The sequence below is a fragment of the Ammodytes marinus genome (genome assembly GCF_949987685.1).
Source record: "Ammodytes marinus genome assembly, chromosome: 9".
Lineage (NCBI taxonomy): Eukaryota > Metazoa > Chordata > Actinopteri > Uranoscopiformes > Ammodytidae > Ammodytes > Ammodytes marinus.
The window spans coordinates 17,141,240-17,156,084 of NC_137213.1; the positions used below are offsets into that span (position 1 = coordinate 17,141,240).

At 40.3% G+C, this 14,845-nt stretch overlaps 1 protein-coding gene across 1 annotated transcript in view; it reads right to left on the bottom strand.

Moving 5' to 3' along the window:
* Window positions 1–14,845, bottom strand: part of tnr (tenascin R (restrictin, janusin)) — a gene marked incomplete at both ends in the record, with an annotated part of 69,158 nt that overhangs the window by 8,797 nt on the left and 45,516 nt on the right. The window contains 4 exons of the mRNA XM_080034205.1: window positions 4,088–4,184; window positions 4,401–4,552; window positions 5,274–5,406; window positions 9,558–9,688. Of these exons, the coding sequence (XP_079890331.1) occupies window positions 4,088–4,184; window positions 4,401–4,552; window positions 5,274–5,406; window positions 9,558–9,688 (513 nt within the window). The remainder of the gene's footprint in view (window positions 1–4,087; window positions 4,185–4,400; window positions 4,553–5,273; window positions 5,407–9,557; window positions 9,689–14,845) is intronic.

Here is a 14,845-nt window from a genome sequence, read left to right on the forward strand (position 1 = left end):
CCCAGCATAGCGCTCTGGCGCAGGAATAAATGGCTCACGAGCTCGTGGCAGGTGTAACGGGGAAGTGAGAGCAGGCGGGGGTGCCGCTGGTAGTGGAGGCGCTGTGGTGGGAGGTACCAGTAAGTCCAATTGGTCACCCATCTGTGTGACTCGGGTAGCGAGATTCTTAAAAGCCTCCATAGCGTCCCGGAGAGCTTGGCTGTGCTCCGCCACCTGAGTGCCTTGGGCGGCGAGAGCTCCACGAATGTTTCCGATGTCCGCTGGGTCCATCTTGGCCGGATCGTTCTGTTATGGTTACGATGCTGGACCCAAGAGCAGACGGAGACGAAGTAGGATTATATAAAAAAAGGTTTATTATATATAGTGAGGGGAAGCAGGTAGTGGGTGAGGGAGCCAGGGGGAGACCAACGCCGGGAAGCTGGAGAGAGTGGTCCGGATACTGCAGGCAGAGGAAAAACAAAAGTTAGGTTGTGGTCAACAGCTACAGGCAACAAGAAACGAGAGACGAGTAAGCGAGAGCGAGGGACAGTAAACTGGAGCCAGGTACGTTATAGTTACCACGGTAGCGCATAGGACGATCCGGCGCCAACAGCAAGGAATCCACGGGTTATGAAGGGGAGTTGATTGGAGGTGAAGACCAGGTGAGCGTGATTGCAGATGAGGACCAGGTGTGAAGTGAGACAGACAGGGGGAGTGGCAGATACAGACGAGGAACACACAGCGAGCTGCTGTGACCACAACATAGCGGAGGTCGGTGAGTAGAGTGTATATAGATTGCCCTAGAGGCAGCAATAAAAACGGACATTTACAAACTATAACAGATAACAAGGAAAGCCTAATTTTCATATTCTTGAGCGCTGGCTAATTATTTCAGTTTGAGAGGATTTACTATAGGTGTTTATGGTGCCATACTGTCTAATACATCCCTGTTGCGTGTGTAGACGCAGGCGATTAACTAAATGTTTGCTGTAAAAGGTTCCACAGGGATATATTATAGTGACCTGATCTGTTGAAAGTACAGTGAAAGTCAAATACTTTGAAACGGCTGTGATGATGCATTTTAAGGGCACCACTTATGCTTTTCAATGGTTAAAATACACAGCAAATACAAGTAGTAGCACAGGACAAAAAGCTAGATTTGAACACTTGAATGGGACTGCACGATTGATTTTGCGCTGACCCGGCTCAGAGGTTTTCAAACTGTGCGGTGTGGGAAAGTAGGTGGCGGGGGGCCAGAGGGAGAGATGTGTGTCTAAAAAGACGCTGCGTGAGGTGAATAAAAGCGGCTGCTGGTGTTTTCCAGTGATTTGAAAACAACTTGGGGGTAATTATTGTAATTTGGGCACTGATTTGGCTTCTTATTAACATGGTAAGTAGTTGGAGCTGCAAAACCGACTCTGACACACAGTTCATTGAGGCCATTTCAGGGTAGCCTATGTGAGCTACTGCTTCTCAGTCATATCTCAGTCAAATGCGAACAAACAGAGGCAGGTGGTACATATATTTTTTAGAATCAAAGCGATTAATACTTACTGAGGATATCATTATCTCAGATGTTCATTGAAAAAAAACATCAATTTATATGCACTTTTTAAATTATTCCTAAAAAAGGAATATTTGTCGGTACATCCATAGGTAGGTTGCAATCCTCTTAAAGTTAATGTATTATAGCTTTATATGGTGCCAATTTTACCCAAAACATTCCAAAAGCAAATATAGGCTTAACAATCCACAGCCAATTGCCTCCATGGTAACATAGTGCCTGTACTGTGCCAACACTTAATGTTGCACTATAAATATGCCTTCAAGTTTTTGCATCCTCTTCCTGGAATGACCTGCAGAAGGAGCTCAAACTTCAGGATCTCAAAATAATTTAAAACCGTTGTTAAGAGTTTGAAGGTCGATCAATTGAAAATGTTTTAATCAATCATTTTAATGTATTTTTGGATTTCACTTAAGGGTGCTTATTTTTTTAGCTTGTATTCTGTCTTGAAGTATTATGTTGTAACTGCTACTGTGTCCTGCTGTCCATCTTGGCCAGGTCTCTCTTGACAAATAGATGTTGATTTTAATGAGACTAACCTGTTTAAATAAAATGCTTTGTGAAAATAAAAGTCCCTTTAGTCCCTTTCTCACAAGCATATAAACGCATATCAACTGACATGTCTGTTTCATGCAGCGGGCTTGACATTCTGTCCAGTATACTCCGATGCTACCGTGTCCCCCCCCCCCTGGCATGTTATCTGTTATGTAGCGTCACGGGGAGAAGCTTTCACAGGAAGCAAAGAGCAGCTCTGGATGCTCCACACCCCCAGGTTACATTAAGCTGCTTTTATGCACTGAGAGTACAGAGTACAAAGTGCATCTTAGGAGGCAAAAAAAACAAAAAAACAAACAAACGAAAGCTAGACCCCGAGAGAATGAAGTGCCCTGGACTGGTATCTTGTGTAGAAGAGGGCGGAAGGGGCATATTACTGCTGATTCAACCTTCAAGTGGAAAAAGGTCATCTTAAAATATTGTTTCATTGAACCAGAAGTGCTTCGGTTTCCGTAGGTCATATTGTAGGGTTTAGAGCTGTTGTAAATCTGCCAGAAATTAAGAAAATATCAGTGCCAGGATGGTGATGCATGACACCTACAAGTCTCAGTGTCAAGTGTCAGAAATAGCTGAAACAGTCCTGTCACTTTATAGCTCACTTATCCATACTTTATACAGGGCGGTGTGCAAAAAAAGGACGGACTTCCATCCTGTATTGTGTGGTCACTGTCATCTTACTGTGTTATATTAGTATGTCCAATATTTCTTCTTTTTTTTTACCAAGCTTCCTGTGCTTCCGTGAGTCATTTTTTTCTTTGTTGAAATACAAAAAAATTTGATGAATAATTAATTTAAACTAGCAGACAGCAATCCGACTTTCTCTGTTGTGACAAAACGTAAAAAGCCACCTTTGAGCGCTCTCCGGGCAATGGTGAACAAAAGGAAACAGGAACAGCTGACGTTATTATTCAATTCGACAATACCGCAAAAGTAAAGCTTTAAAAATAACCAGTAAAGACTCTCAACCAGAGTTTCTCTTTATGCTTTCACCTATTACAGTGTGCTTTCCCACTAATGGACTTCAGCGTGCTACAGCTATCTTTGTATTATGATCCATTATGTTTCAGCTGCAAAAGCAACAGGCCTCCCTCTCGGAATAATGTGGTGTTAATGCCGTGCCATAAAACTCTTCTCCCCAGAGTTATTTAATTTCTGTAATCAAATAGTTTGGAAATACATTCGTCTCGAGGTCCTGATTCACCTAATGAAATATTCATGTAATATCTCCCTTTAATCATCCGCAGCAAAGCGACATCACAAAAACTGGCTCATGAAGAAACATGACTCATTTTCTAATGAATATAATTATTGTTTGATAATGAGATTTTTTGTAATGGGGCTGGGGTGGGGTCTGCTGTTTTGTCTTTGAGTGCCCCAAAAAAACAATCACAGAGTTATTGCAAGAAGATGATCTTTTACAAAATCCCGTAATGAATGGACTAGTCTTTGTGAAGTCAAGTGCTGGAAGATGAGATGAGTGGTAGAAGAAAAAAAAAACTTCACACTGAGTAACACATCTTCAAAATGGCTAAAAATGCATCCAAAAGATACATCCCCCCCCAAAAAAAATTGATGTATCGACTTGAACAATGTGATGGCCCTCTATGTATCGCGGCTATTAAATCCTCTTGAGTCATGGAGACGGGGAAAACTGGAACATAATGGAGAAAAATGTGGTGGAAGGGTGTGGAGGACTATCACAAAACGCAGCTGACATATGTTTGGCAGGATGACAGGATGTTGTTATAAGGCAGCAGTAAACTTGACCTTACTTGTAAATATTCTTATACAACATCTACTCAATCACCAATTAGTTAAAAAAAACAACAACTTATTTCCAGGTCCTCCCCTGATTTGACTGTTATGCAAACCGGAGATGTTGCCTTTCTGTCCAGCGCTTAGCAGAAAAGAAGTGATGGACTTGGGTAAACCCCTGTATGTGAAACTACAGTGCACTCTAAATTGGTTAACATAAACCTAAAGTCTTACCAAGCCAGAATTCATCCTCCAGGTTTCCAAAGCCAAGCCGATAGTCACTCCACTTCCTGGAGAAGTCTGTCAGGCCGTTCTGACGGCGCTGGAATATCTAAACACCAAGACATGTGTGACAAGATCAGACAAATAAAACTTCCATAACTCAAAAATCTAAAAGTTATTCGTTATTTTAAACAATCCAGTAATGATACAAATGTTCTCCCCAACTCTTCTTCCTCCTTTCTCAACCGAACTGACACAGTTTCTCTCATTTGCACTCATGCCAAAAGCGCTATTAAAAGAAGCTGCCATCTTCTCAGTGACTTACGATCCAGCCTCCTTCATCAGTGGTCATGTCGCAGTACACCTGCACACCCTGGCTGGGGTCTCGGTTGATGTAAATGGTGTAGACGCCGCTCAGCAACTCTCCATTCAGCAGGTGTTGGGCACAGTTCTGAGGCGTTGCAAACAGGCGACTCCCTGGAGACAAGCACAGGAGGCATGGGGAATTCATGTTAATATTATGACTCCCAGTTGCTGTATCTTGTTTGTGTCCATCTTTTGCCTTAAAATGTATACTGCATGAATAGAACCAGACATTTATCTGTAAACGGCATTTGGTTTACAACATTCAAGTTTTCTTTTCAAAGAAACAGTAATTGATATTTTTACTTTAAAAGATTATAGCTTTAAGTATTAAATGTATTACATGCCATACTAATGTTGCAATGTTACAGGCAACTGTTCGCTATATAATTTTTTTTTTTATGATGTGTTCATAGCTTGTTTGGCTGCCCCCTAGTGGCAAGAAGTATTATTAAAACTGCTTTAAGGCAAATTGATTATCTGCACGATGCTACCGGATGCTACACAGTTTACTGCTACTGCTTCTCACTGTTTGGTTGAAATGATGGAAATTGATATTTACTTTTAGCATGCTAGCAGAAATTCCTGGTTATTAGCGTGTAGCATTCCAACCCTTCGTCTTAGTGATTTATCCGGCTTCCAATTACACAGTGAGCACATTACAGATTAAAGCACACTGCTCAGTTGTAGGATTGCAGCCACTCTGCAGGTGCAGTCTAATGGGAAGTCTCCTTCACTATGCTGTGGGGAAGCAAAATTAAAATTGTGCCTGACTTAGGGGAGCCTTAATATGTGCACCTTGTGTGTGTGCGTGTGGGTGCGAGTGAATATGTACCTGTAGTGAAAGTGGTTGACACAACAGCGCTGGTGTCAAGTCCTCTTGCAGCCTGGAGCTTGACAGTATATTCTGCGGTCTCAGCCAGTCCCTCCAGCCGAATCCATGTGTCTTCTGCATCTAGGATCAGCTCCTATGAAACACACACACACACACGTACACGCACACACACACACACACACACACACACACACACACACACACACACACACACACACACACACACACACACACACACACACACACACACACACAAGACCCAATTCATTCACATAAGTTAAAAGATATTAGATCAAAAAAGTGCCTTCTTTAAAAGTTATAATTTTTTTTTTTTTTGTATAATTCTTTTTATTTTGTTTTTTTTGTAACAATAAGCAAACAAACAAACAACACCAGACAATACATACAAACTAAGAAAAGAGAGAAAAAAAATAAGAAAAAGGACAAATGTGTATGTTGTTCATTATTTGTAAAATACTTTTTACATGAAGTTATGTATTATGTCAGCCGAGAGGAATAAGTAATTCATCGCATGATCACACACACACACACACACACACACACACACACACACACACACACACACACACACACACACACACACACACACACACACACACACACACACACACACACACACACACACACACACACACACACACACAACATTTAAAGACACACACACAAAAGTGTCCTGTGATCTCCACCGTAGTTCCCCCTTCCCTTCGTAGCAATGCTACAAGCTTTATTTCTCATAGTGCCTCATAGATGCGTTTCCATACTTCATTAAATTGTTTTGTTTTGTTGTTGTCCTAAAAGTTATAATTTCATGTGTATTCAGTATTAATTAACTTCAGGGTCAAAATAAATGATGTTAGAAACCCAACGTTACTGATAAAAAAAACTTTAATTGAGTTAGGGAGTTTCGAAATGATTAAATGCAACACTAAACATCCTCAAAGCTATTTTTGTTCAGGAAACACATGATAAGCTTGCTTTGTGTTCCAGTAGCACAGTGTTCTCAATCAGTCAGCGCAAAATAGATGAGGTTTATTTAGCAGGAATGAAAAGAGCATATTCAGGTCGATTTAAATACTGCAATAGTAAGAAAGATTTCTATATTTTATCAGTTCAATCCTAGGCCTGTAGCAGTTACTGTCAATGTTCTTGCATTGGGCATGTGTGTATTGTAATATTTCGACAAATAATATTTTTTTTTATAATTATTTCAAAGCATGGAAAAATAAGTTAGAATGTAGTCACTATTGTTTTGTGTTTTGAGAAACAGTGACGTCTATTTATCACAAGTGGGATGGGAAAGATGTTTGGCTCCACACAGAAATAAAAACTAGTAAACTAAGCAGGAAAAGTTGAACAAGTCTGTCTGCCTGTTGATGGTGGGAATAGAAAATACAAAAAGAGAGAAGCAAGAAAAAGAAAGGATGGATGGATAGGGACTGGGAGAAGATGGAGGAGGGGGGAGGGCAACTAGACAGAGGGAACAAGATAAAAGACTCTTATCGGACAGCCGGGCTGCAAAGCTGCCAGGCAATCAGGAAACCAACATTTCTATTTTTGCTGAAGAAGTCAAGACTGAGCAGCACAAATCCTTCCTTTAGTTTGTTTCACCAATTCTCTTTTAGTGAGGCGTCTTAAGGAGCCAGGACATTTGACAATTTGTCTTGATGAAAATGATTCTGCCGACAGACAATCAATCGCTGAACCGAAACGTGAACTTGTATATTCATGTATTTGTGTGTGTGTGTGTGTGTTGCACTCTTGCCAAGTAAATATGAAATATTCTGCCAGTTAAAAAAAAATAAGAAAATATCACACATTTCCAGGCAAAGTGTCCATGTGAATAATGCAAAGGAGCAGCTGGTAAATGAGGATCTGTCATTGTCTCATCAGATTTTCAGGGTCAAGATAAAGATTTTTCACTGCAAGCTCAACAGCCCTGTAAGTAATAATGCATACAGTATATTCATACACTCGTTATTGATTGTGTACATGTGGTTGAGTGGGCTGGCTGGCTGGCTAGTGTGTTTGTGTATGTGTGTGCGTGCGTGCGTGCGTGTGTGTGTGTGTGTGTGTGTGTGTGTGTGTGTGTGTGTGTGTGCGCGCGCGTGTGTGTGCGTGTGTGAATGGGAAGTTATTTGCCACACCAGGCACGAACACCAACAGTGATACATGCATTTACAAACTGCTGAGTAAATGTTAATCAGATAAGAAATTAATCTCAACACTACTTTGTGCTAAATTGTAAAAGTCCATTATCTCTGTATAAGGGGAAAGCTGGCTGAACAGCTGTGAAGCTCACTGATATGTGCTTAGAGTACAGCCGAGGTAATGCCGCCACAGATTTTTTCAGCCAAGCCAAAGCCCCGAAGGGAGACCACCGGAATAAAATCTTACAAGGACCCACTTCAATCTGGCTGTAGCGCTCATTGTTGCTCCCAGCTTGAGTGGTCGGACTCATTGGTGCTAAACAAAATGATTTCAAATTGTGGCACACACACTCCAGGCAGCTCACTGTGCTGAACCAAGGTTTAAAAAAAGAAATTAATAGTAATCAAAAAATAAAATGAAAAATAAAAAACAATTCTTATTTCTTCCGACTGGGTTTTCAAGATCTTCCAACATCTAAAACGTCTACTTTTTATTGTAAATAACAACGGTGAACCTACAGCAATGTAGATGTCTAACCTACAAAGCGTGAATGTTTGTTTGGTCGCTCATTCAGCAACCCAAACACAAGACACGTGCCCATGTTTCTAAGTAGGAGAGTGAAGTGTATTTGTAAGTATTCTACAGCAGCAAAGACAATGTGGGTGGTTGTTCAAAGTGAGGATTTTGTGTTGTGTAGCAGGCTGCTGTCTAGTTGTAAGGCTGTATTACCATGTGCCTGTGATAGAACATACAGTAGATGTTACTGTTTAATGTATATGGTTGTTCAATTAAACAATCTGATTGGTTTTATGAAAACAGTTTTCTTTATCAACAATATTCAGACTTGTTAATGCTGAAATAGGGAGCGCCACAATGAAACCAAACAGTATTAAATATTAATTTATCCCTGTTGGGTATACTGATTTATAAGCTCTATGTTTATTTATCAGGCAGATACTGTATGTATACTGTAGTAGAAAGAAAATACATAATTTCAGTTTGAATTAACATGCAGCATTTTGGAAATGGCACACAAAATATTGATTTAAAATTAGTTGTATTCAAAAGCTATAATGTACAGTATAATGTGTTTTGGATTAAGGATGAATAGCCAGAACATGGGATAAATAGTCACAAGAAAGACATGATTTCAAGAACAATGTTGATAGAAGTCTGTTTGAAACAAGTGAAATCTAAAATCCATTGCATTCTTTGTGCATGAGTGACACCCGATGGTCAACCACACAACAAGACCACACATTCAAGGTCGGTGTGTGTGTGACTTGTGGTACATCACCACTGCCTCAGTATGGATGTGTGTTAGGTTTGTGTGCATACTGTATGTGTGTGTGTGTGTGTGTGTGTGTGTGTGTGTGTGTGTGTGTGTGTGTGTGTGTGTGTGTGTGTGTGTGTGTGTGTGTAAGACACCTAGTAGCTATTAAAAGGAGTCTTTTGCAAAGCATCACAGAACATGGTTCTGGTGGATTCATTTAACAGGCGTGGTGCGTTCTACACTGCTCATACTATTGTGCTTCATAACCATTACTCAGCCACATCAAGAAGCGTAATCAAAATAAACAATGTCCCTACTGAGAAACATTCAAATGGAACACCTCTATTAGACAGGCAATTTCAATGTGTGGTTCCCTTTTGTACCAGTCTGTGAGTGTGTTTGTCTCTCCCAAACGTTCATATCCACCACAGCAGGGGATTAACATGATTGAAAGATAACATTTATATCTTGAAGTGCTTGTCATCAAGTTATGATTCTGCATTATTTTTTCTTTCCCAGAACTCTGATCAACTTGGGTACAATAAGTTGATTACATCGGGAACATTTTGCAACTTTCCAAATCCGAGAGGGGGAGGGTTTCAAAATGTCCTCCAATATCTGCTGAATTAAGTGTCTATTTTCAGGTGTGAGGATTTTTTAAAAAGAACAGTTTATCTCCCTGACACATTTGCAACTGGAGCATATAGCAACTCAACAGGGTTTCCAGAGCCAGCAGACAGGGAAAAACCTTTTGGCTTCAGAAATGTTTAACATACATGGGATTACAGTTTCAGTGGGTGTGTGTTTGTAAGAGTTGAGACATAAGAGTTTTAGTGACATACTTTACGGCTGCCATCTGTTGACTTGTAGGTGAGCATGTAGTTGTCTATCTCTGCCATCGGCGGTTGCCAGGAGATGAGAGCGCTGCGGTGATTCACTTCGCTAGCTGTCAGGTTCAGGGGCGCGTCCATGGCTGCCAGAAACAGGGACACAATCACAAAACATTACAATCAATTTAGTGTATGAAGGTTTTTCTGATTGTTCTGTACATCTATACGTCTTAATGCACTAATCAAATACAGGCTGATGTGTTGATTTTATCACCCAGGTGTTTTGTAAGCGCTCAAGTTTTCGTGGGCGTGATGAGTGAATGCCAGGTGTTGGTATTAAAAAATTAGACCTACCATGTTAATAAATCGAGTGACTGTACATGTGCTCTTTGCCTGAGTGTCTTGTACAGAAATGCTGGGTGCAGGAGTGCAAATAAACTACATTTCCCTTTCAGGTTCTTGTGATTTTGTGTTGTGATATGAATTAATTTGAATGCTGCACATAATGACCACATTTGAAAGTGTTCAGATTACTGCTGATCTAATTAAGCAGAAGCTGTTTTATTAATTTGCCAGAATCTTTCAGCGTGAGCAGAAGGTTTTTTTTTTTTTTACAATTTGACGTCCCAGGGGTGGAATGTATTAATGATAGCTATCAGGGTTTGCAGAAATTGTGAAAATACCAAGTGAAAGAACAGTCAACTGTGTAATTGATTTCATATTATTTAATAATGATGTTCATCACACAGGAGATCATATCAGTTAATGCGCTGGTGTGAAACTCATGGTAACACGGTTCTGACCTAAGGAAACAGGCCTGCTGCTGGGAGCATCCTCACTAAAATACAGGCAAAAGAAAAACGGATTTTTCTTGTTTTCTTCAAGAATAGCTCAGAATAACATCAAGGTCACCTGCTCATGTATTTGTCTCATTCATGCCAAAGCACTCGCCAGATTAATAGTACACACACACACACACACACACACACACACACACACACACACACACACACACACACACACACACATCATAACGATTAGCATGCATTGAGCACAGCCCAATTAAAAGTGTACCTTTGCAAAATTTATAAGCTGAATTTGCTTAAGTTATTGCTACTTTGAAAGTTTTCAAAGTATTGTAGTGTTTTATTGCATTATTTATTATCCTCCAAGTTAAGAACATACAGTTCTTACAAGTATTTTATTGAATAAATGATCAAACTTATGGAGATACTGAACTGAGCTCAAGGTCTTGTGTCCTGAAGGCTTATTCTGATCATATAGTGTATACATACAAGCTGAGGCTGACTCACTATCAGGAGAGAAGTAGCTGGCAATAATATCAGCAGTAGCAGAATAATCAGAGCTTCTGCGGGCGGTGTGAGTTAGATATACAAATCAATAACCTGAAAATTACACACAAAATCGTCCCACAGATAGTATATAGAATTTTTTTTTCTTTACATCAGCACACACCTGCATGGAGCTGTTTAGTCAGACTTTAGCAGAACAACCAAACAGCATTGTGCCTTTTTGTTTAGGTTGACTAACCTGTTATGCTGCCATGACTATGTGTTATCGCTCTAGACAGACAGAAAGAGGAAGCAGAGTAGCAACAACCTGACCTTTTGATAAAACCTTGAGCTGCTGAGATTAAATAACATGTCTGGTTCACTAAACCAGTATGGCTGAAGGTCATTTTTAAAAAAAGGATTTTGTTTTTCTCCTTCCTGAGCCACTTGAAGAAGTGTGATGCTGCCAGTCTGTCCAATTCAAAAGATAAAAGGCTGACATATTGACAGATTTTTCTTACCGTCTACAAATACGGTGAATAGATAATGTGCAAGACAATGGATTGGACAGTTTTCCAATATTTCTATGCATTTCTGTTTTTATTTGATACTGTAAACAGTGAGACAGGAAATAAAGAATGATTACGTGGGATCAGAGTTTACGCTACAACGAAAAATTATATATATATATATATATATATATATATATATATAGACATATCCTACATTCAAACAGCAATTAAACAAAACAGCTGCTAACAAATGCATTACAATGTTGATGAAATGATTATATGAACCCATACACTTATTTCTCTGCGACAGTAATGACTATGTATAAGGCTCCTCTACTGTACATCAGTCTACCTCAGTTTTCTATATTCTGTTCTATAATTTATTGTATATTTAACTTCTTCGCCATTTTATGTCTTATATTCTCATTTGTACTTTCAGTAGATTTTCATTTTACACATTATGCATGGGAAACATTGAAGGGAGCCAGAAAACCAAAAATTGAATTGCCAATGACTGCTTCCCTGTAATTGCAATGGCCAACCGTCTCACTCACCCCACTCATGTTTCTCAAACTGGATACCTTTTACACATTGTGGATCAATACACACTTGGTGCAGTATTGAGTACTCACATCAGCATATGAATGTGGGATTGATCTCACAGTCAACTACAGAGCCCATGTCAATTGTAATAATGAAGGAACTTGGCATCCAGTGCTCATCGTTTTTGGGAAAAGCAATGAAGGTCTATGACAAAGAGAGATGCATCATACAAGGCTTCATCTAATCAGGTAATACTTATCAGTAGAATACTAATCTATTTGTATTTTTACTGGATTTGTTGATAAGAAGAATGTGGGTGAGAAACCAATGACGCGCGTAAGTAACCATGAATACTCACAGGATTTGGGGAGAAGAGCAGCGTATCACAGCGAGTATCACACCTTCAAAAGGGTTCCAGCCCTTGATCTGAGAAACCCCCCAAAGTTTTACCACACCTTACATCACACCATCCAAGTATATTTTTGGTCCCCTGCACAGCCTACAAATAAAGCTCGCTGATAGAGCCTTTGTTGATAATTTAACCACACGATAAGGTGGACTCACCTCAATTTCCCCCACCTTACATCAGCCCTTTTTGAGTCAATATCTGATCTTTTGACACGGCGGCACAAGCACTGACACATCCTAACCTCATTTCAGAAAGGGAAAAAATAGATGACCTTCTGTCTGGAAAAATCAATTTCCTGCAGTTACATCATGACCCTTTTGGCACATGGTCGGCCATCAACCCAACAGCGCTCCCTGTAAGGCAGGCTGTGTAGCTTATATACTGTGAATATGATGATGATAATGATAAATATATGTACATTATATATATCATTCTTTCCTCTGTAATGAAACAAACATGGGCTCTTATAAACAGCTTGCTCTTTTAACTTTAAGAGCTAAAGGCTTAACTGATAGCTAAAAGATGTAACCCTGAATTGAACCCGGACCTCACACAACTCTGCGGACACTCTCCTCTCATTTCAATCTGTGTGTGTGTGTGTGTGTGTGTGTGTGTGTGTGTGTGTGTGTGTGTGTGTGTGTGTGTGTGTGTGTGTGTGTGCGAACATGTGCGCTCATGATGGAAAGATCAATGACAGGCCTGGTAATTAAGAGCATGCATCCGCATTGATAACCTCCTGAAAGATGAGGGGGGCTGCTCTCTCTCTGTGAGACACTGATTGGCAGATCCACTTTGTGTGACACTGGGATTTGGAGAGAGAGAGAGAGAGAGAGAGAGAGAGAGAGATGTAGATGTGGAGAGAGAGGGAGATGGAACAAAGAGTGTTTAAAGGGTGAGAGGCTGAGTAATGTGTTTGAGATACACACACAGCGCAGTGCAGACCGTGCTGATGCCTTCTCCTCTCTATTGATCTCCTCTGCATCTCGTTTCGCCTTTTTTTTCACTGCACTCAAGCCTTTGTCCGTTTGCTCATATTCCCGCATCAACCTGTATGGGGTTTTCCTCTCCTTCCTATCTATCGTTTGGGCTTATTTTTCTCTCTCCTGCTCGGTCCCATCTTTTGTCCAAATCCTCCTTTTTCCTCCTTATCTGACAGGCTGCCATTCTATCTCAATGTGCCAGAGAGTGAGCATATATCTTTTGTTTCTTGTCCTACCCATCAGCTACAGGATCCAGTGTGTGTGTGTGTGTGTGTGGGGGGGGGGGGGGGGGGGTGGGGGGGAAGATGAGGCGAGGAAGAGGAGTAAGGGAGAGTTTTCAATTGGAGGGTCTGCAACCACCCTCCTTGGCCTCTTTATTCTTCCTTTCTTTTCGTTCTCCCAATTAAAAATTAAATCTGTCTTTTTTTTCCCACTCACTCTCTCTTCCCTCCAATTAAACCTTTTGCATGGAGCGTGCCCATGCAGGTGAGCAGGTGTTTGGGCTGAGTTCCCCGGCAGTTCTGTTGTTCTGTCTTTTTTATGCTGAGGTTTGAACAATGGGATTGAGATGAATAGGACTTGGCTACACCTAATGTGTCATTAACACACAGGGTGTAAACAATGCCAGAGGAAGACAAAAATGAACACAGACAGAGAGGCAGATGGGAAGGGCAGCGTGGGCAACAGCAATTTGTTGTAGGAAGACGAGAGGGAGGACGTCATCCTTTTGGAGTGGCTATCACTAAGCCGGTTTGCAAGTAAATACATTTGCCTGGATGATGCGTTGGGAATTATATTGTTCTTATGAAATCCAATTGAATATAACCAAATGCTTCTTTGATAGATCTCAGAGTTGGAAATATGGAATTTGAATAAAAACACCTGTTATTATTTTACGTCCAAAACAGTTGTAAGTAAATAGCATTTTTTTTTTAACGAAGGAAGAAATGCATTTGATAGTTTTGGGTTTTGTGATGGCGCCCCCTAGTTCTGTGTGCATTCAACAGAATACAGCTTGTATAAACAACAACCCACATTAGCTTTCCTGCTTAGGTATTTTTTCCTTAATTAAACTTACAAACTAGAACACGTCTACACACCACATACCTTGAAGAACAAGATGAGATGAAAATAAGTATCTTTGATACATCCCCAAATACTACTGTAATAGGGAATGACTACAAAACGATGGAGAACACTTTACTCCTCAATGGTTCAGCTTTACACTACACAGTTTGTTGCATTTTTCCAACAGGGACTGATTTCTGTCTAGGGAGCTATTGAATGACGTGGCTTCTTTAACTAGTTCTTAGCAGTGGTCGTTTCATGAAGTTATTAGAATATAAATTATGTTTTAAAACAAGACCACATCTATTTAAAGCAACAACAAAAAACCTTTCTATTTCATACCCGGACCTACGGGAGTGACAATAAAGCTATGATGTTAAATCCAGTCGCCCACACACACACACACACACACACACACACACACACACACACACACACACACACACACACACACACACACACACACACACACACACACACACACACACACACACAC